This window comes from Orcinus orca, chromosome 19 (assembly GCF_937001465.1).
Source record: "Orcinus orca chromosome 19, mOrcOrc1.1, whole genome shotgun sequence".
NCBI lineage: Eukaryota > Metazoa > Chordata > Mammalia > Artiodactyla > Delphinidae > Orcinus > Orcinus orca.
In genome coordinates this window covers 36021197-36040938 of record NC_064577.1, presented here as the reverse complement: position 1 = coordinate 36040938, position 19742 = coordinate 36021197, and the positions used below count along the sequence as shown (strand labels likewise).

The 19742-nt window shown below is 59.1% G+C and overlaps 1 protein-coding gene and 1 long non-coding RNA gene across 3 annotated transcripts in view; one reads left to right on the top strand and one right to left on the bottom strand.

Moving 5' to 3' along the window:
* Positions 1-1080: 1080 nt before the first annotated feature.
* LOC117203586 (uncharacterized) lies at positions 1081-7140 on the top strand. Its single transcript, XR_007473534.1, has 3 exons — positions 1081-1191; positions 4919-4992; positions 6232-7140. It is a non-coding gene; the product is annotated as an uncharacterized LOC117203586 (long non-coding RNA).
* Positions 1185-19742, bottom strand: part of SCN4A (sodium voltage-gated channel alpha subunit 4) — a 44377-nt gene continuing 25819 nt past the window's right edge. For both annotated transcript variants that reach the window (XM_049702153.1, XM_049702154.1), the window contains 14 exons: positions 19430-19668; positions 17470-17643; positions 16244-16600; positions 10636-11127; positions 8853-8985; positions 8010-8164; positions 7356-7529; positions 7138-7260; positions 5582-5860; positions 5242-5295; positions 4897-5034; positions 4251-4355; positions 3386-3656; positions 1185-2574 (listed from right to left, as the gene is read on the bottom strand). In XM_049702153.1, the coding sequence (XP_049558110.1) occupies positions 1349-2574; positions 3386-3656; positions 4251-4355; positions 4897-5034; positions 5242-5295; positions 5582-5860; positions 7138-7260; positions 7356-7529; positions 8010-8164; positions 8853-8985; positions 10636-11127; positions 16244-16600; positions 17470-17643; positions 19430-19668 (3920 nt within the window). In that variant the 3' untranslated portion in view covers positions 1185-1348. The remainder of the gene's footprint in view (positions 2575-3385; positions 3657-4250; positions 4356-4896; positions 5035-5241; positions 5296-5581; positions 5861-7137; positions 7261-7355; positions 7530-8009; positions 8165-8852; positions 8986-10635; positions 11128-16243; positions 16601-17469; positions 17644-19429; positions 19669-19742) is intronic.

Below are 19742 nucleotides of genomic sequence, written 5' to 3'. Positions count from 1 at the left end.
CACACTGACACACATGTACACATATATACCCATACACACATGCATATGCAGGCTCTGAGGGACACGGTGGTTCACACACACACACACACACACACACACACACACACAGCTATACACAGAGGTATAACGCTGGCACACAGGCACACACACACCGATGAGTAAATCCAGTGACCCCTAAGCCTGCGTCTCACCCCCTCCTCCGAGCTCAGCCTCTGCCTGTTCTCGGCAGGGCAGCCGGCGGAGGACCGGCAGCGCCATGCCCAGGCCAGCGGCGCCAGCAGAAGTGCCGCCTGGCTCTCCGGGTGGCAGGAAGTTGCAAGGTTGGGTCTGAGCCAGGTAAGCAGTGCCTGCCCCAGTGTGGAAATCTCGAACGTGGGCTCAGCTAGAACATTCTTAGGATCACTTTGAGGCGGGGAAAAGGATGAGGTGTGGTGGAGGATGGGGAGGAAACCTCTGGGGTTGGGGCGGCTGCCAGGAGCCCCAGTGGTGCTGATGCAGGAGGGAGGGAAGGAGGGAGGGAAGGGAACCTTCTTCCTGAGCACCAGGGTCCCCGACACCACCCAAGATCTGGGTGCTCCGGCCAAGAAAGCCCCCAGTGCAGCGATATGCTGGTGGGATCCAACCTGTGCTACCCATCCGTGCTTTCTAGAAAAAGACGATTCCCAAATGGAATCCTCCCTTCTGCTCTTCTCCCAGGGGCCAGCCAGGGAGCCAGGGTCCTGGGCAATGGACAAATCTGGAAAGGGTGTCAGGGGTCACACCGGCCCAATGAGTCAGGATCCAGTGGCCCATCAGGTTTGTGGAGCCATTCCTGGACCAGTGATGCTTTCCTTTTCCAGAGAATTCCTAAGCTGGCAGGGTGACGCTGCACCCAGAGTCAGGGGAGGGCTGGCGGGCCCTGGGGTCAGGCGTCTGCTCTCACTGAAGTTAAGACTTCCTTGTCCTGGAGGGAGCTGGGGGGGCCTGAGCCACTTCCTGGGGAGAGGTCAGTGGCCCTTAAGACTCTGGTGGCAGGAGGGCGGCCAATCCTTCCATCACAGGCCGGCTCCTCCCCAAGTGGGGAGCAGAGATTCTGATGTTCCAACCTCCCCCGGGGCCATGAGGAGGGCAGCAGGGCCCCGGAGGAGGTGAGAGCAACTTGAAGATGAAATCACGGAGGCAGCAGCCTCGGGCTCAGAGTGGAGACTTCAGGTACAATTCCCGTTTGCCACGGCCTGGGTGACAGCCCAGCACGGCCAAATCCTGTCCCCGACAGGGAGCTGGATCAGTCCCAGACGCAAAGCCCTAGCTCCCTCAGGGGCAGGCGCCACGGGGGAGCTTTGGGGCTGTGCCACCTCACCGCCACCTGCTAGACAAGAGACTCTTTGACCCCTGGGCGCACCGTCTGCCCCGGGGGTGGGGCGGGAGGGAGGGCTGTGTCTGTGGGTCTGATGGACAGGAGCCCCAGGGCAGGTCTGGGGTCCCATGTCGAGCCCCTCCACTCCCCCTTGCTCTGCAAACCGCTGTTCCCGTTCTCAGGGCCATACATCTTGTTCATGGTGTCAGCAATCAGCCCCTCCTTCTCGGGTGCTGCGTCCCCGCTGCTGTCCTGACTGTGGCGGTACATGTAGGAAGCCTGCTTCACGGAGCGCTGCAGCAGGTGCCGGCGGTAGGCCCTCTGGATCTTGACGGCGCACACTTCCTCATGCTTCCTCTTGAGGGTGGTTGTGATGGGCTCGTAGGAGACCTTGGATGGGTTGGCAGCCATGAACTTCTCCTCCATGGTCTCCTTGAGGGCATCCATCTCCCCAGAGTCTCCCAGGACCTCTTTGGTCAGGGCAAAGAGGATGTCCAGGCAGTGGATCTTGTCCCCTGGCACCATGGGCAGGTCCAGTGTGATGAGCTTGATCTTGTTGGGCTTGGCGAGCCTCAGCGGCTCCTGCAGGGTGTCCACGAAGTCGGAGAGGCGGCTGTAGTCGATGAACTGCGTGGCGTCGGGGTCAAACTTCTCCCACGTCTCGTAGAACATCTCGAAGTCATCCTCCCCGAGAGGCTCACTGCTCTCCTCCGTGGCCACGTTGAAGTTCTCCAGGATGATGGCGATGTACATGTTGACCACGATGAGGAAGGAGATGATGATGTAGCTGCAGAAGAAGCAGATGCCGATGGAGGGGTTGCCGCAGTCGCCCCTGACGCTGGTGCCCGGGTTCTCCAGCGCGGGGTCACAGTCGGGGGGCCCGCTGTTGAGGATGGGGTTGAGGAGCCCGTCCCAGCCGGCTGACGTGGTGATCTCAAAGAGGCAGATGATACTGTTGCCGAAGGTCTCAAAGTTAAACATGTCGTCGATGCCCGACTCCTTCTTGACGTAAGCGAAGTTGGACATGCCGAAGATGGAGTAGATGAACATGACCAGGAAGAGGAGGAGGCCGATGTTGAAGAGGGCGGGCAGTGACATCATGAGAGCAAAGAGCAGCGTCCTGATGCCCTTGGCCCCTCGGATCAGCCGTAGGACGCGCCCAATCCGCGCCAGGCGGATGACACGGAACAGCGTGGGTGACACGAAGTATTTCTGGATCAGGTCAGAGAGTGCGAGGCCTGCAGGGAGGAAGCGGTAAGGACTGCTGCCCTCAGGGTGGGCGGCTGGGTCAGGGAGCAGGGGGCATGCGCGGCTCAGGGGGGCCCAGCCCGCTGGGCTCTTCCCCAGAAAGGAGCAGTAGAAGCTCACCGCTCAGAGCGCAGCCCGAATGGCCTGACCCGTTAGGCTCTCCCAGGGGTCTTGGGGTCTGGGCTCCATCTTTGCCCTGACACAGCTGCATGGAGGTGGGACGTGTCAAAGCGAATGGTGGTAGGCCTATCGCTAAGGCTGTTTGCAGATGCCATGGATGAGAGGGCGGGGGAGGACAGCTCTGGGTGTGTGACTTCAGGCATGTCACCTAATTGGTTTGTGACTCAGTTTCCTCGCCTGTAAAATGGAGGTGACAACAGTACCAGCCTCAGGACATTAGCTCAGTGAGCTAATGCCTGTGAAGTGCATAGCACAGTGTCAGGCAAATAGTATATGATTGATAAATGATAGCTAGTTACTATCACAATGACACACAGCTCTCCTGTGTGTAGGGATACTGGAACCATCTTCTTATGTTTTTCTCGAAGCACACGGGCACCTGAGTGTGCGTCCACTGGACAAGTAAATGTTTCTCAGGTGTAGTCATGCATGTGAAGGTGACAGGTTGCCTGGGAGCCCACTGTATGTGCTTTTGCACATTAAGTGTAGACACCAGGTGCACACGCGTGTGCGTATGTGTGAGTGTGAGCACGGCAGATGCGTGAGCAGGTCTGTGTGTGGACATGAGGATGGGAGCGCCGGGCCTCCCTGAATGACTCAGCCCAGCCCGGCCCTGCTCACCCACAATGGACAGGATGACGACCACAAAGTCGAAGATGTTCCAGCCGATGGTGAAGTAGTATTGGCGCAGGGCCAACATCTTGAGCATGCACTCGCCCGTGAAGATGATGATGAAGACCATGTTGACGTTGTAGAGGATGTCCACTTTGAGCTGGCTCTGGTCATCCGTCTCCACCATCATGGTGACCATGTTGAGGCAGATGAGGATCATAATCGTGATGTCGAACGCCTGCTGCGTCACCAGGTCGTACACCATGCCCTGGATCTTGTTCTGCAGCAGGGATGCGAGTGCGGGGATGCACACCGAGGGGTGTGGGGGGCAGTGGTCAGGGCAGGACGTGGACCGGCAGAAGATGCAGGAGGACACGACAGCATGACAGGGAGAGAGACAGAGAGAGAGGAGGTGTCAGGTCTTGTGGCAGAGTCGGCCAGGGCAGGGGCGGCGAGACCCCCCATCAGAACAGGCCAATCTGTGGGGTCTGCGGGCATCCTTCCTCACTCTGGGACCTTTCCTCCCCTCAAGGTCCCCCAGCAGCCCCTCATCCTTCTCCTGAAGTCATTGCTCACTGGGGGGCTGTCTGGACATCCTCTTCCTCCCCGTTCCAGGGGCCCTTGCCCCAGAGGCCACCAGCTGAAGAGCTGACTGGACACTGGGGAGCTGTGCAGGCCCAGGCAAAGGGTAAACTGATGACTGGAGTTTATCAGGCAGCTGCTGGCGCCCCTCCCGGCAGGTGGACCCAGCCTCACGCCAGGGACATAGCCTGGTGGGCAGAGTGCAGGCTGCGTTTTGCCCCCTGCCCGCCGTGGCCCCCTTAGGCAGGAGCCTCATACAGGCTGCAGGGGGAGGGGCCCGGAAGGCTGGTACCTGGGGCCGGGGAATTGGCTTCTGAGGCTTCTTGGAGCCAAGCTTCTTCATGGCGTTATAGTATTTCTTCTGTTCCTCCGTCATGAAGAGGTCTTTCCCTCCAAAGTATAGTGGGATGGGGCCCGTAAGGTTGCGGTGGGGGGTGTCCTCCTTCTCACTTTCCAGGACCTCCCCCTTCTCACCTTCTCAGGCACCACCCTTAAAGCCACCCGCACCCCAGCAGGGGGGCCAGTGGGACTTGCCTGGAGCAGCCAGAGATGGGGGTCAAGGGAGGCAGGGGAAGGGGGACTCAGGGGCCCAGAGAAGGGAGGGGAGGGGACTGGGTGACCGACAGAGGCAAGGGGTCAGCGCAGCCTCACTGCCCGCTTTGGGCCACCTTCCATCAATGTCTCGTTGGGTCCTCAGAATGAGCCGGCATGGCAGGCGGCATGAACCTCATTCTGTACATAAGGAAACCGAGGTTCGAGGTGGCCACATCTCACTCGTCCAAGGTCGTCTGGTGGGATGTGAACCCAGCCTTGCTGAATCATGCCACCAGCCAGCGAGAGCACAGCAGGTGCAGGGGCAGCATTTGTGAACATAGGAAGGAAGGAGTGGACGGAGGGAGGGAGGACAGAGCCCGGGGAGGGGAGGGCTGGACACTTATCTTCTTCTTCTGCTGGTTGAAGTTGTCAATGATGACGCCAATGAAGAGGTTGAGGGTGAAGAAGGAGCCGAAGATGATGAAGATGACGAAATAGAGGTACATGTAGATGTTCACCTCGTACTGGGGCTGTTCCTCCTTCTGCAGGGGCCACAGGATGGGATGGGGTGGGCTGGGTGGGCTGGGGGCACAAGCTGCCTGCTCCCTGTTCCCTGTCGCACTGTGGGCCCATCCACCCCCAGGCTGTGGGGTCTCGGGGGCTCCTGAGGAGGCAGCATGGGGTGGGGATGGGTCTGAGTCCTCTCCCCTGGCTAACTCACCAGCCACATCTCGAGGACCCCCACTCACCTCCCGGGAGTCCACGGCTGCATACATGATGTCCATCCAGCCCTTGAAGGTGGCCTGAGAGAGTGTGGTTGGGTGTGAGGGGAGGGGGCTGCCCCCTGCTTCCATCCTTGAGTTTCCCTCCCTGCCCCCGCCTGGTCCTCCCCAGAGGCTGCCTGCCCTGAGCTCCCCTGGGGAGGCATCCAATAGAGACCGGAGAGGTATAGACACTACCTCTGGGTCCCACAGCCCTAGAGGCAGGGTGGGCGGCCCCCTAACAAGGAGCGGCAGGGCGCTCAGGTACAATGAGAATGCGGGGGCACCTCCATCCCAGCTTTGGGCAGGGGCAGCGGGTCACACTCACCACCTGCAGGAGGGAGAGGTAGCCCAGACCCACGTTGTCGTAGTTGACCTTGACGTTGAGCCAGCGGACCTGGCCCGTGTGCATCAGGCTCTCGCACTCGGACTTGTTGTTGACCTCGGAGATGTCGAACCTCTCGGAGGTGGTGGTGTTCATGCAGTAGTAGAACTTGCCGGCAAACAGGTTGACGCCCATGATGCTGAAGATGAGCCAGAAGATGAGGCAGACGAGCAGCACATTCATGATGGAGGGGATGGCTCCCAGGAGGGCATTCACCACCACCTGGGGGCCAGGGAGGGGGTCACTTCCAGATCCTCTCCCAGGCAGGCAGGGACACCCAGTCTCCTCTGGGAGAGGGTTCCCACCCACAGTAACCAGGGGACCAGGCACAGTTGGGCCTTGTTGCGCAGGGAAGGCTTCCTGGAGGAGGGCCCATCTGAACCAGGCCTGGGGGAGAAGTCTGCTGGGCTTTACTTGGGGGCGGGGGGATGGTAAGCAAGGAGTAGGGGTAGTGGGTTGCCGGCCTGGTGGCTGAAGAGGGCTCTCCGCTTGGCTGGAGCTATCAGCCCAGAGTGGAGGCTGGGCTTCTCTGGAAGCAGCCCGGCCACGGGTCACCGGGCAGGAGACAAACACTCTTTCCTTGGCCCCCATAGGAAACTCAGTCCCCGTGACCTGTTCCCCTGCTCATCTGCTCGCAGGATTAGAGACACAGACCCAGAAAAGAAGCCAACAGAATCTTTGAAGCAGCAGGACCCTTGGGACTGGACTCCCGTGCACTGCCAGCGGTGGCCACCCAGGCCAACCTCATTATTTCAGGCTGAACTGAATCTGAGAATTGTCTGTTTTCAAGGAGAAACCGTTCCATGACCTCCAGACAAAGTGGGTGGCACAAGCCCGGTGATGCCCAGGGGAGCTCTACTCCTGGCTGGGGCACCAACCAGCTGCCAGGTCACTTTCACTCTGGTGCAGAGGGGTCCCGGCTCCAGGGGTGGGACGGCCCAGTGCTGGCTGGCCTCTTGCATGACCAGGAGGGAGCCCCCAGGCTCTGTGCACTGCTGACCTGCAACCAGCTGCTTCATGGAAGTTCGTCCCTCTAGCGTGGGTTTTGCTCCTAACAGACACCCCAACCCCCCACCCCCGCCCCTTGCCTGGGGAAGTCCCATTGGTCTTGCCCAAACCCCGTATTTACCTGTCACTTCCGCCCTCAAGGGCCTGAGGGAAGGGTGGGCAGGCTTGGAGTCCTGGGGGGCCCCAGTCTGAGGCTGGGGAGGGACACCTATAAACCCACAGACCTGCCTTCCTTTCTCTCCTCCTGCCTCGGTGCCCTCAGGGCCCTCCTGGGAGCTGCTGCAGCCTCTGCTGCCCCCAGTGGTGGAAGAGATGAGCGAAGGAGGGGGCTGAGGGCGGGAATGGGCACTTGGGCTGGTGTGGGAGGATGCCTGGGGACCTCCAGACCTGGACCCCTGGTGGTGGCCGGAGTACAGACACCCCCAGCCCCCTTCCAAGCTGTCTCTGCTCCCCCAGTCCTCAGCCCTACTCAGAGCCCCGTTGGCACCCACCCTCATGCCCTCGAATCTAGACAGTGCCCTCAGGGGACGCAGAGCCCTGAGTGTCCGCAGGGATTTGATGGGTCCCAGCTCCGAGTAGCCCAGCCAGTTGGCCACCAGGCTGATGATGGAGACCTGTAATGGGAGGGGAGGGTGGTCAGGGAGAGCAGGGCCTCAGCCACAAGGACCGCCTGGGATCTGAGTGGGGGCCGGGGGTGGGGCAGCCTCACATCCACGATGAGGAAGTCGAGCCAGCACCAGGCGTTGGTAAAGTACACCTTGAAGCCGTAGGCCACCCACTTGAGCAGCATCTCCATGATGAAGATGTAGGTGAAGACCTTGTCGGCGTATTCCAGGATGGTCCGGATGACCCGCCGCTGCTCGATGTAGATGTCCTCGAAGGCCTGGGGGCACCAGCAGGGCGGGGTGGTCGGGGCCCAAAGGAGGCCGGGGCAGCAGCCACGTCCCTACCTGCCAGGGGCTGCTGGTTCCCAGGGTTCTGGCACCGGGGCCAGGCGGGGGCAGACTCCCCGTGCCCATCATGCAGGTGAGCCAGTGAGTTCCCGGTGGGGAGAAGCCCCTCAGCTCCCCTTCCCCAGGCCTAATAATAGTAACCCTCACTGGTCTGTCAGGGGGGTTCACCTTGACACATCCTGCCCTCCCAACCCCCAGTTCCCAAGGCCTTCCCCACCTGATCCCCAGCCGGGACCTGTCAGCTAAGGATGCACAGGGATTCAGAGCCCATCTGTCTCTTTAAGAAAATTAACACAGTCTACAACATATCCTGGAAGCACTGGTGAGTTCTTTAGGATTCTCTGGGTTCGGGGCTGCCCAGGTCTGGCTCCTGCCTCTGCCCAGTGCCCGGTCCCCAGGGCAGCGCCTACCAAGGCTCCACTGCTGAGTAGGATCATGAAGACGATGAAGGTCTCAAACCAGTTGTGCTCAACGATCTTGAAGCAGGCCCTGCGCAGGGTCCACCACATCTTCCCTCGGCCCTGGGAGATGTCCACGTAGAGGCAGGGAAAGCGCTGCACACAGGCTGGGGAGGGACGGCGACAGGGGCACCGGTCACGGGCCTGGGGGCCACCTTAGGAGGCACAGTCCCGCCACCTTCCCAGGATCCGCCCCCACCCCCTACACACACACAACCGCATGCAGACATTCCAGAGCACAGGGGTGCAGGCAGCCAGCACAGGTTGTATAGCCGTCAGGCTGTCCCCATCCTCCCCCACCTCGCCCAGGCAGCCTTCACTCTGCCACAGCCCAGGCCCTCCGGGCAAAAATGTTCCCGAGGGGCGAGGCAGGCCTCTCTCTGGCGGACGAAGCTGAGGAGGAGGACAGTCTTAGAGCAGCCACAGCTGAGCGCCTGCTTCGTGCGGTGCCGGCCACACTCGGGGCTCTGTGGGGATTCTGCACAGCAGCCCTCGGGCTGACGCTACTGTCACCTACCGCCGGCACTGCAGGGGTCAGAGGTTCAGGGACTGGGAGGCATCCCCAGCTCTGACACCCCTTCCCAGCATTCTATTCTCCTGGGGTGCCACAGGGCAGGGCAGGAGAGCATCAGAGGAAGAAGGCCCTGCCTGCTTTTGGTGATGCGTGTGTCCCCGAGATGTCCCCAAGGGGGCAATGGGCTGGGGCTGCTGCCGGCCTCGGGCCCCTTACGGGGTCTGCCGGGCTGGGGGAGGCACCCAGGAGAGGTGGGGTCACACACGCGGGCTGGCCCTCACCCTCGGTGAAGCACTCCTCAGGCTGCTCCCCCTCAGGGCTCTCCTCGGCCTGTTCCTCGGGGTCCTCCTCGGGGGGCTTGTAGTCGGCAGTGCTGCAGACGGAGGAGTTCCCGTCGAGGGGCTGCAGCGGCTTCTGCAGAGGCCACAGGGTCACGTGACCCTGGGCCCTCCCACAAGGTGGGGCGGGGGAGGTCAAGATGGGAGACCAGAAGGGAGAAGGGAACGAGAGGGTGGAGCAGACTCATTCATTCCTTCATTCATTCAGCCCTGGATTATGCATCCACCACTGGGGCCTAGGCAGAAGAACCACAGGCCTTGGTCCTGCCCTTGGAGTGGGACAGGGATGAGGCCTGGGGAAGGAAGGGGATGAGCATGGAGCAAAGTCCGAGCCTTCCTATCCTCAGGGTCTGTTTGGCTGAGAAATCCAAAAAGGATGGACATTTTTCTGCAGCTGAAGCTCCAGCCTGGGGCCAAGGGAACCTAACTGGAGTGGGTCGGGTGGGACGGCTGGTGCTCCAGGCTGGCCAGGCCTCTCCCACCTCCTCCTGGCGCTGCATCTAGGCTGGCCTCCTGCCCCCAGCCTCCACCCCTCAAGGGGCCCCTTCATGGCTGGGGGGGAGGCCCCTGAAGAGGGTAGCCTGGAGGGGCAGGGGGCGGCTGTCAGGACAGTGGCCAGAAAACCAGGGAGGGCCTTGTGCCCAGTCGACAGAAAGGGAAACCGAGGCACCGGGCGTTAGGTTGGGCACGGCACCCGATGAGCCACTTGCCCTGCCCGTGCACCCCCACTCCCACAGCCCCCTGGGAGCCGTACTTGTTTCCCCGTGAGAGTCCCCGGAGCCTTGGCCCCGGCTGCTGTCCAGCCCTCCTCCACCCGCTCTCCTCAGAGCGAAGTTACTGCCACATTTCCCCGGGTATTTATAGCTTGGCAGGCGCTCGGCCCCTGGTAAGTCAGTGTGCCACGTATTCGGGGGAAACAAGGAGTCAAGAGCTTCCAGGGCAAAGTTTACTCAGGCTCTGGTGCCAGCGGGGCCCTCGCCGATAGGGTTGGGACGGGCAGGGGGCCCCGCCCGAGCTGCAGGGTGGGCGAGGGGGCTCAGCCTGAGCTTCTGGGGGCGACCACCAGGGCCTCCCCCACCCTCGCAGGGGAGGGGAACCTCAACCCAGCAGCAGGCCCCCTGCATGGGGGAGGGGGGGGTAGCGGCTCCAGCTCCCGGCTCTCTGTTCCCCTTGAACCCAACCCTACTGGGCCCCTGACCCCTCTCCTCAGCCCAGACCTGGCACTTTGGCCCACACTCGGAGGTTGGGGCCAGCCCTCCAGGTGGGGTCTAAACAGAAACAGATGATAATGGCAAGGACTTGGCAGGAGCTTCAAACCCAGAGGGGGTTTAAGAGAGGCCTCTGGGATTCCGGCCCTGGAGCTAGGGTGCCTCAGGTGAGAACATGCTGTCTCAGAGCGCCACCTGCTGGGGAGAGGGGACCCAGGTGGAGTTGTGGGGCAGGGGTGAAGGGAATGGCCTAGGGTATTAGGACAGGCAGGGCGTGCCATAATAATTGTATTAATAGTAATAACAGTCACCGTTCACAGAGAGCTGACTGTGCTTTGCACACAGCATCTCATCTAATGCTCACAGTAATACCACAAGGTAGGTACCATTACCCCATTTTACAGATGGAGAAACTGAGGCTTGGAGAGGATTTGTGCCATGTTCAAGGTCACACAAAAATGTAGAGTCATGTCTGTCTGACTCCCGATCCCTCGATCCAGGCTCTGCGACAGGCTCACCTTGCCATCCTCAGGCTCTGAGAAGGTGTCCGTTTCCTCCTCTGTGGGCATCTCCAGGTCAGACTCCTCGGAGGCGATGGGCACGTGGATGGTCAGGTAGGGGTTGTTGATGAAGTTGAGGTGGTCCAGCTCAATGCTGGGGGGAGGGCCGTCAGCCAGGCCCATGTGGTTCAGGATATGATTGTCCTTCTTGAGGTCCTTGTTTTCATCCTCCTCGGGCGGTAGCTCCTTCTTCTCGTCTTCTGAGACACTTTCCCCAGCCTCGCCGGCCTCGCCAGCCTCCCCAGTCCCCCCGAGGCTGAGCATGATAACCTTGGGGCTCAGGATCTTGCCATGCAGCAGCCCCACGAGGAAGGCTTTGGCGAAGCCGACACCCCACTTGATGCGCGTGACGGCGATCTGCAGGTTGTTCATCTCGCCATCCTCGTCCGAGGCCGCCAGGCTGTCGGCGCTGAAGGAGCTGAGCAGCAGGGCCAAGAAGAGGTTCAGGACCTGGGAAGCAGGGGTTGGGGGGAGCCTGAGCTCAGCCTCTAGGCCCCTGAGGGTGCCACCTTCAGCCAGCGCGAGGGGCCTCGGGTCTCCAGATCAGACCCACCTCATGGTGGGCTGTTAAGAGGACGTCACCTTACGGAACCCTCACAACTGCTTGTGAAGGTGAGGAGTGCTACTGTCACGCCCATTTTACAGATAGGGAAACTGAGTCTTACGCACATGATAGGACTCTGCTGACCAAGGCAGAGGCAGGGTTCGGGGAGGCCCACTGAGTGACAGGGACTCTTTCTATGACTCTGTCCTCCACCTCCACTGCCAGGGGATGTGGAACAAAAAACACGACTCATGTCTCTAAGCTTCCAGGACTTCTTGGTAGGCTGAATCTTTTGAGCCTTCTTCTCTTGTCTGGTAAGTGGGACTTTTTTTTTTTTTTTTTTTTGCGGTACGCGGGCCTCTCACTGTTGTGGCCTCTCCCGTTGCGGAGCACAGGCTCCGGATGCGCAGGCTCAGCGGCCATGGCTCACGGGCCCAGCGGCTCCGCGGCATGTGGGATCTTCCTGGACCAGGGCACGAACCCGTGTCCCCTGCATCAGCAGGCAGACTCTCAACCACTGCGCCACCAGGGAAGCCCTAAATGGGACTTTTAATAGACCCTGTGCTCCCGATACCCAGATGCATGTCCCCTGTTGCTGTAGAAGGGGCATCTCACCTACCACTGTTCACTGCCTTTTCTTCCTTTGGGGTTCCCTGCTCCACCTGGTTCTCTTCTCTTAGCCCCACTGAAAGGGACTTCAGAGGCTACTGGTCTACCCGCGTCAACTTTATTTTCCAGTGGACAGACATTTACTGAGCCCCTCCCACTGTGTGTAGAAGCAAGTGGTCTGTTTGCCCTCCGCCTAGAGACAGACATTTGATCAGACAAATACAATGCAGTGGGTATGCACAAAGCAGAGACTGGGGTGCACAGGTTTTGAAACCACGCTGCTTGGCTTTGAACCCCAGTTTACTAGCCGTGTGTCCTGAGGCAAGTCCTGTCACTGCTCTGTGCCTCAGTTTCCTCATCTGTACAATGGCGCTGGTTCCAATACCTACCTCCTCACATTGTTGTGAGGATTAAAAGGTCAATACAAGTAGAGCACACAGAACTTGTTGGCTGTTATGTGTGTGATAATAGAAGACTCTACAAGGTACAGGGAGGAGTGTGATTAACTCTGAGGCCAGCTCAGCACTTTATGACTGAGGAAACTGAGTCCCAGAGAGGTGGAGTGACTTGCCTGAGGACAAACAGCACAGTCAGAACTAGAACCCCGGTTTCCAATCCTTGTACAACTTTAGAGGACATCATTTATTTGGACTACAGTGTGAATGGATACCCCAGAGGCTACCCAATGCAGTGGCCCTGACTTCCACCAGCTTACTCCCACCCCAGGGCAGTGAGGAGGAAGGTACAGCCTGGCTGGGGTGGGGGTCCTGTCTCCTGTCAACCAGAGGCAGGTATTACTCTGGGGGTCTCAGGGTGGGGCTGTATGAGTGGACATGAGGAAGTAGGGCCGACTGTACTACGCCATTTACTACAGGACTTGAGTATCCTCAGACTTTGGAATCTGCAGGGTGTCCTGGAACCGATCCCCTGAGATACCAAGGGAGGACTGTAATGTGAATCTCCCACCCTTGGCCATCTTCTCCATGCATCTCACTGTCTGGCCTTCACCAGTGTCCTCCAAAGTCTTTTTGTCATTGTCTTAACTATCATGTTGGCATAATATCTTTAAAATATAGGGACTTCCCTGGTGGCGCAGTGGTTGGGAGTCCGCCTGCCGATGCAGGGGCGCGGGTTCGTGCCCCGGTCCGGGAAGATCCCACATGCTGCAGAGCGGCTGGGCCCGTGGGCCGTGGCTGCTGGGCCTGCGCGTCTGGAGCCTGTGCTCCGCAACGGGAGAGGCCACAGCGGTGAGATGCCCGCGTACCACACAAAAAAATATATATATATATAAATATATATATATATATATATATAGAGAGAGAGAGAGAGAGAGAGAGAGAGAGAGAGAGAGAGAGGCATCCCTGGTGGCACAGTGGTTAAGAATCTGCCTGTCAATGCAGGGGACACGGTTTAGAGCCCTGGCCTGGGAAGATCCCACATGCCGTGGAGCAACTAAGTCCGTGCGCCGCAACTACCGAGCCTGCGCTCTAGAGCCCACGAGTCACAACTACCAAAGCCCACGCGCCTAGAGCCCGTGCTCCACAACAAGAGAAGTCACTGCAATGAGAAGCCCACGCACCGCAATGAAAAGTAGCTCCTGCTCGCCGCAACCAGAGAAAGCCTGCACACAGCAACCAAGACCCAACACAGCCAAAAATAAAAATAAATAAAAATTTTTTTAAAATGTGGTCTTAAAAAATATATATATATATATAGTATATTGTATATCTTCTCTCTGGGAGAATGTGCTGGGGGTATTTGTCTCCACTGCCATGCCTTCTAGCTACTTTTCTGCCTTTGCCCCCCACCAAAATTTACTGGTTTTTCTTTCCCTCTTTGGCGGGAGGTGTCCAGTTGCCAGAAACACATCTGAGATGGGAATTAGCTGCTCTCTGGGTCAGCACGGTTTGCACACGGCTCCTGCCTGGGACAGAAATAGCTGCCTCGGGCCAGGCATGGGGGGTGGGTTGGAGGGAAGGGGGACTGACAGCAAGTTCCCCTGGGGGGCTCTGAGGGGTGGGTTCCCCATGCCCTGGTCATTTCCTCTTCTTCACAGTAGCCCCGAGGTGCCATGGACGCAGGGGACCTGGGTCCCCACACACCCTGGTGGGGTGCTCCGGTGCCCTGTGGCAGACACTTGCTTCCATGAGGCCTGGGAGGGTGGTGGGCAGGGACAGTGCCCAAGGAGCTGCCAGTGCCGCCCCCCTTGGTCACTCCGCTTCCTCTGAGCAAAGTGGGAGAGCCACAGAGCTGGGCCGGAGAAGGGCATCAGGGTGGGTAGGTGTGTGTGTCTGTGTGTGTGTGCACGCGTGTGCATGTGTGTGTGACGGGAGGGTGCGGGTGGCACACACACAGAGGCAGTGCAGTGCAGTGGTTCCAGACTCTGGGGCAAGACTGCTTGGGTTCAAATCCTGCACAGGTTACTAATCAACCTCCCTGAGACTTTGCTCGATAAAACAGCACGGCCCTCATAGGGGGTGGTGAGCATTAAGAGATCAATACCAGGAAAGTGCTCAGAATGCTGAATAACCATGAGTAGACATCAAGCTGTCATCGCTGGTACTGCTGATGCTAACCTCATCATGTACCATTGCTGCTGGTATTGACGCTATTGCCATTGGAGTTACACAGACCCAGGTTCTAGTCCAGGCTCCGTTTCACACTAGCTGTGTGGTTCTGGGCTGTGCCTCCTGGATGCACAGAGCCAACATTACCTGCCGTGCAGGGTCGTCAAGAGCATTAGGGATAATACACGTAAAGCCCCTGGCACAGGAACCGGCACGTGGCAGAGCCCAACACCAGGAGTGTGAAGCTGGTTGGTGATAGGTACTGTATCCGCCACTGCTCCCCCGACGCCTGTAACATTTGGACTCCCCTGGCCTCTTGGGCCAAGTGCTTTGCTAAGCACTTGACATGTGTCATGTAATCCTTACGACCACCCAGTGGAGTAGGTCACCACTCCCATCATCCCCATTTTCCAGATGAGAAAAACTGAGGCCAGAGAGAAATAACTTGCTCAAGGTTTCCCAGTCATCAGATGGCAAAGTAGGGGCCTGAAATGTTTTTGAGTTTACACACACACAGACAGAAACCCCCTGCAGACCCTTTTAGTCACCTCCAGGCCCTTAAACTTGCCCTCACAAACTTCTACTGAGAGCCTGCTCCCACGCACCCATCCCGAATCCTGCCCCAAAGTTCTGCTGGGACATCTGCCCTCACTCTCCATCTTCTCTCACTTTCCCCACTCCCTAAGACCCCCCTCCCAGGAGCCACCAGCCTGGGTTCTGCTGTCTGGCTGTCCCTGGGGGCTTGGGACCCCCTCCCACCGTCCCCTCTTCAGTCAAGGTGACATCCCCCACCGCCAGTCCGTCCCTGCCCCCAGCCGGAGCTCAGCCGTATCTGAGAAGCGCTGACCCAGCAGCTCAAGGATTCCACAGGCCTTTGCGGAACATGGGACGTGCGTCTTCCCACCCCCTGTTGCCCAGGGCAGCGTTGGCCACCACAGGGGGCAGCCGGGCACAGCTCTCCTCGCAGGAGTGACCCCACCCCAAGAAGGGGAGGAGCAGAGTTGGCAGGGTGAGGGGAGATGCCTCCCCCGGCCCCAGCCACAGAAATTCTGGTTAGCTGGGCCATGGCCTCACACCCCGTTTCTCATGGGCCCCTGCACCTCCTTCCCTGCACCAGCCCCGCATACAGAGAGTGGCAGGATGGATGCAGCCCATGCCATCTCCAGATCCTCCCAGTGCCCATGGCCTAGTTCCTGGGAACAGAGGGTGAGAGGGTAGGAGGACAAAAGGGCCAGGAGTTCCTGGTACCAACCCCACGCTGTGCCTTCTTCGGTCACAGTCAATCCTCCCGGCCACCCCCTGAGGGGCCTACCATTTTTCTTCCACGTGAAGTTAGAGAACTCAGCCAACCAGAGAGCAGTGGTTCGTTCAAGGTCACATAGACAGCGGAGGAGCCGGGACTGCAACATGGGTCAGTCTGACTCCAGTTATCATGTTACTTTACCCAAAACACTAGGTCTCAACAGTACTACTCGCAGTGTGGTCCCTGTACCAGAGGCAGTGACATCACCCAGAGCTCATTAGAAATGCCGGTTCTTGGGCCACGGCTCAGAGCTGCTGCATCTGACTCTGGGGCATGGGGCCAGGAATCTAGGTTTTGAGAAACTCCCAGGTGATTCCTAAGCAGGTTAAAATTTGAGAGCCACTGAGTTAAACCATACAAAACTGCCATTTGGGACTGGGGTTAGGTAGAAAACAAGCATCGGCGGTGTCACACAGTGTAACCTCCTGGGAAAAGGGCCCTTCAGCGACAGCCTGATTTAAAGGAAGTAAAGGCATGGACACACGTTGGACACTTGGATGTCCTGGGCGAGGGTGGGGAAGCCACCCAGCCGACCTCACTCACCACCAGGTTGCCGATGACCATGACCATGAGGAAGACGGTGAGGCACATGGCCTGGCCGGCCACCTCCATGCAGTCCCACATGGTCTCGATCCACTCCCCGCACAGGATGCGGAAGACGATGAGGAAGGAGTGGAAGAAGTCGTACATGTGCCAGCGGGGCAGGTTGCAGTCCGCGGCGATCTTGCACACGCACTCCTTGTAGCTCTTGCCGAACAGCTGCATGCCCACCACGGCGAAGATGAACACGATGATGGCCAGCACCAGCGTCAGGTTGCCCAGCGCCCCCACCGAGTTGCCGATGATCTTGATGAGCATGTTCAGCGTTGGCCACGACTTGGCCAGCTTGAAGACCCGCAGCTGCCAGGCAGGGGGAGGGCAGGGGCCGGTGAGACCCGGGGACCCCTGGCCCAGCCCCAAGAGAGCCCCATCCTTGGAGGAGAAAGAGCGGTTCCCTGACCAGGGACTGAACCCAGGCCCTCCGCAGCGAGAGTGTAGAGTCCTAACCACTGGACCACCAGGGAATTCCCAGAAAGAACTCTTTTGAACAGCTCAGCTCCCACCCACTGAGGGATGCAAGGCCTCAGTTTACCTCTCTATGAAATGGGAATGCTCACATCCTACCACCTAATCCTCTTTGAGTGATCAAAAGAAAGAGTCCTTATCTCTTAAACATACAGGCTAAAGTATTTGCAAGTGAAATGAAATCTTGGGATTTGCTTTAAGATGCTCCCCACAGAAAAATTGGGGGGACAGATAAAACAAGAACTGTAGAATGTTGACAGCTGTTGGAGCTGGGTGAAAGGTACACGGAGGTGTAGCTCACCTTCTCTATACTTCTGTGGATGCATGAGAGGTCCCTAGGGGGTAGTGGAAAGGATGCTAAGTCGGAGTCCCAATTCCACTACCGATGCACTTCCGGAGCCTCAGCTTCCAGCTCTGCAATATGGGTTGAAGTCCCCACCCCACTGCCACCCAAGGTCACTTAGGAGTCAAGCCCAAATGTCAGCTCCTGGGCTGTCATTTCGGTCCCCCAGCAGCTCTGTGTGATAAGGGGGAGGGCACCTTTCTCCTTTTTTCCAGTAAGAAAGGTTCTAAGAGTGCTCGGTGACCAAAGGGCAGAGGGGGCTTTACTTCCAGCCCTCTGGCTTCTTGGAGGCTTCTCCTCCTTGCCCCCAGGCATCCTCACCACACCCTTCCCCAGCCCGGGGCGCCAGGGCCTCACGCACCAGACGGAAGGAGCGGAGCACCGACAGCCCCTGCACATTGGCCAGGCCCAGCTCCACCAGGCTGAGGGTGACGATGATACTGTCGAAGATGTTCCAGCCCTGCTGGAAGTACTCATAGGGGTCCATGGCGATGAGCTTCAGCACCATCTCTGCTGTGAAGATGCCCGTGAAGACCTGCAGGGTGGGGTGCAGCCCCCGTCACAGAGCCTCAGGGGCACAGGACCTCGGGAGTCCCCAACCCCACTCCCACCTCCAGGGGAGGGTGACAGAGCCCTGGGGGCGCAAGCAGTGGTACCCATGGCCCACAGATGTGTGTATGTGAGTGAGTGAGGAGCGGAACGACCATGCCACAGGGCAGAGTGGGAACCACTCAGACACCGGGGCCCGTCCATTCCTGGCCTTGTGACTGTTGGCCTGTTACGTGACTTCCTGGGGCCTCAGCCCAATCATAATAATATTCAACACTCATAGAGCATGCTGTCGTTCACATTATGACCTTATCGGTATCCCAGCCTCTGTGAGGTTGGGAGGAATGATCGCGCTCATCCCAGAAATGAGAAACTGAGGCTCAGAGAGGCCAGCAGCAAGCTGTCGGTCACACCGCCCACCTAGAAGCACGTCTCAAGCCAGGTCTTGGGGTGCTTAGTCCGGTCTCCTGTCCCTACACCCTACAGCCTCTCTACCCTGGTTGGCTGGGGTCCCAGGACCCAGAAAATCTTGGTGGCTTTGGAAGTCTAAGGCAGGGCCCCAAAGAGGATGAAGCAGAGGATCAGTGAGAAGCCAGAGCTGAGCCCCCAGAGCCCTGGACTTGTCTGAGAGCTGCAGAACCTCTAAAAGCTCCCTGGGCACAGTCCCCCTCCTGCCGGGCACCAGCTGCCCCGGGTCCACAGCCTGCCCGGGCACATGCTGAGCCCCGCCCAGGAGCTGTCCCTGCCCGTAGCAGGTGCCCAGACTGCAGCAGAGTGTGGGCAGGGGGTGGGCAGGCGGCGGGCCGGGCCCATCACACACACCCCAGCAGCTGCACCGCGGGTCCAGAGCACACCCTTGCTCCTCCAGCCCGGCCTGGCCATGGCCGCCTCGGGTATCTCCGTGGGGTGGACGTGCCTGCCTCGTGGGCTGGGGAGTCCAGGGACTGATTCCTGTGCCACCCACCCAGTCCTCGTCCTGCCCCAGGCCCCAAATCTGACTCTTCCTGGGCTCCCCACGCCTCAGGAGAGGGGGAGCATCTTGCCCATTCGCCATGCTGGAAAGATTGCAAAGGCAATTGGGGAGGGTGGGGCTGGACTGGAGGAGGAGGCAGCTTTTTCCCTTTGTCAGGCTCCACAGGGGCTGGCAACGAGGTGATAATGCTCCTAATGGGCAGGGATAAGCAGGCGGATCAGTGTGTGTCAACAATAGCAGAGCAGAAAGGGCTGGAGAGGGAGCTGGCCCGGCCATGCCGGAGAAATGGCAGCGGGCAGGGGGCTCAGGGCTGGGGGCCTATGCCCTGGGGCCTCCAGGGTGAGCGGGGGCCTCTTGAGCCTGGGTGCCCATGGCTCTATGCCCCCACTTCCAGGTCCCTTTGTCCCTCCTAGGCCCACAACAACCTCTGAAAGTGGAGAGACTTGCCATCCAGCCACCCCCATACCTCTATGCTCTCACTCCCCCATCTCTGCCTCCAGGGCATGGCCTGGACCCCAAAGCCCCTGAAATCCTGATCATAAGAGGTCAAGCACCTCATCCCTATTCTATCTGCCCCCAAGCACCCTGAAACCCAAATGCCACGTCCCATGGATCACCCCATGCACATCCCTGGTACATCAACTCATGCCCCCATATACCCATATGCTGGGAAAATAACCCCAGCCTGTCCCCTTATGCCCCCTAATCGCGACCCATATTTCCACACAGCCCGTCGGGCCCTGTGGCCCCTCTCCTGTCCTGCACAGGAAGGACAGCCTCTCCCTCGTCCGCTGCCTACCAGGTTGCCCACGTTGAGCACTCTGTCAAATTGCTCCGTCATGGGGTAATGCTCCATGGCCATGAAGAGGGTGTTGAGCACAATGCAGATGGTGATGCCCAGGTCCACGAAGGGGTCCATGACGATCAAGTGGACGATGTTCTTGAACTTCATCCACGGGGTGCAGCAGTTCCATATGAGCACTTTCTGGGAACACTTGTACCACCATGGTGGGCACTTCTGGTGGGCCTCTTCCAGCTCTGGGAGTAGGGTGGAAACAGATACCTGATGAGGATCCCCCCTCACGTGCTCCTTCCTCCACCTAGGTCTTTGG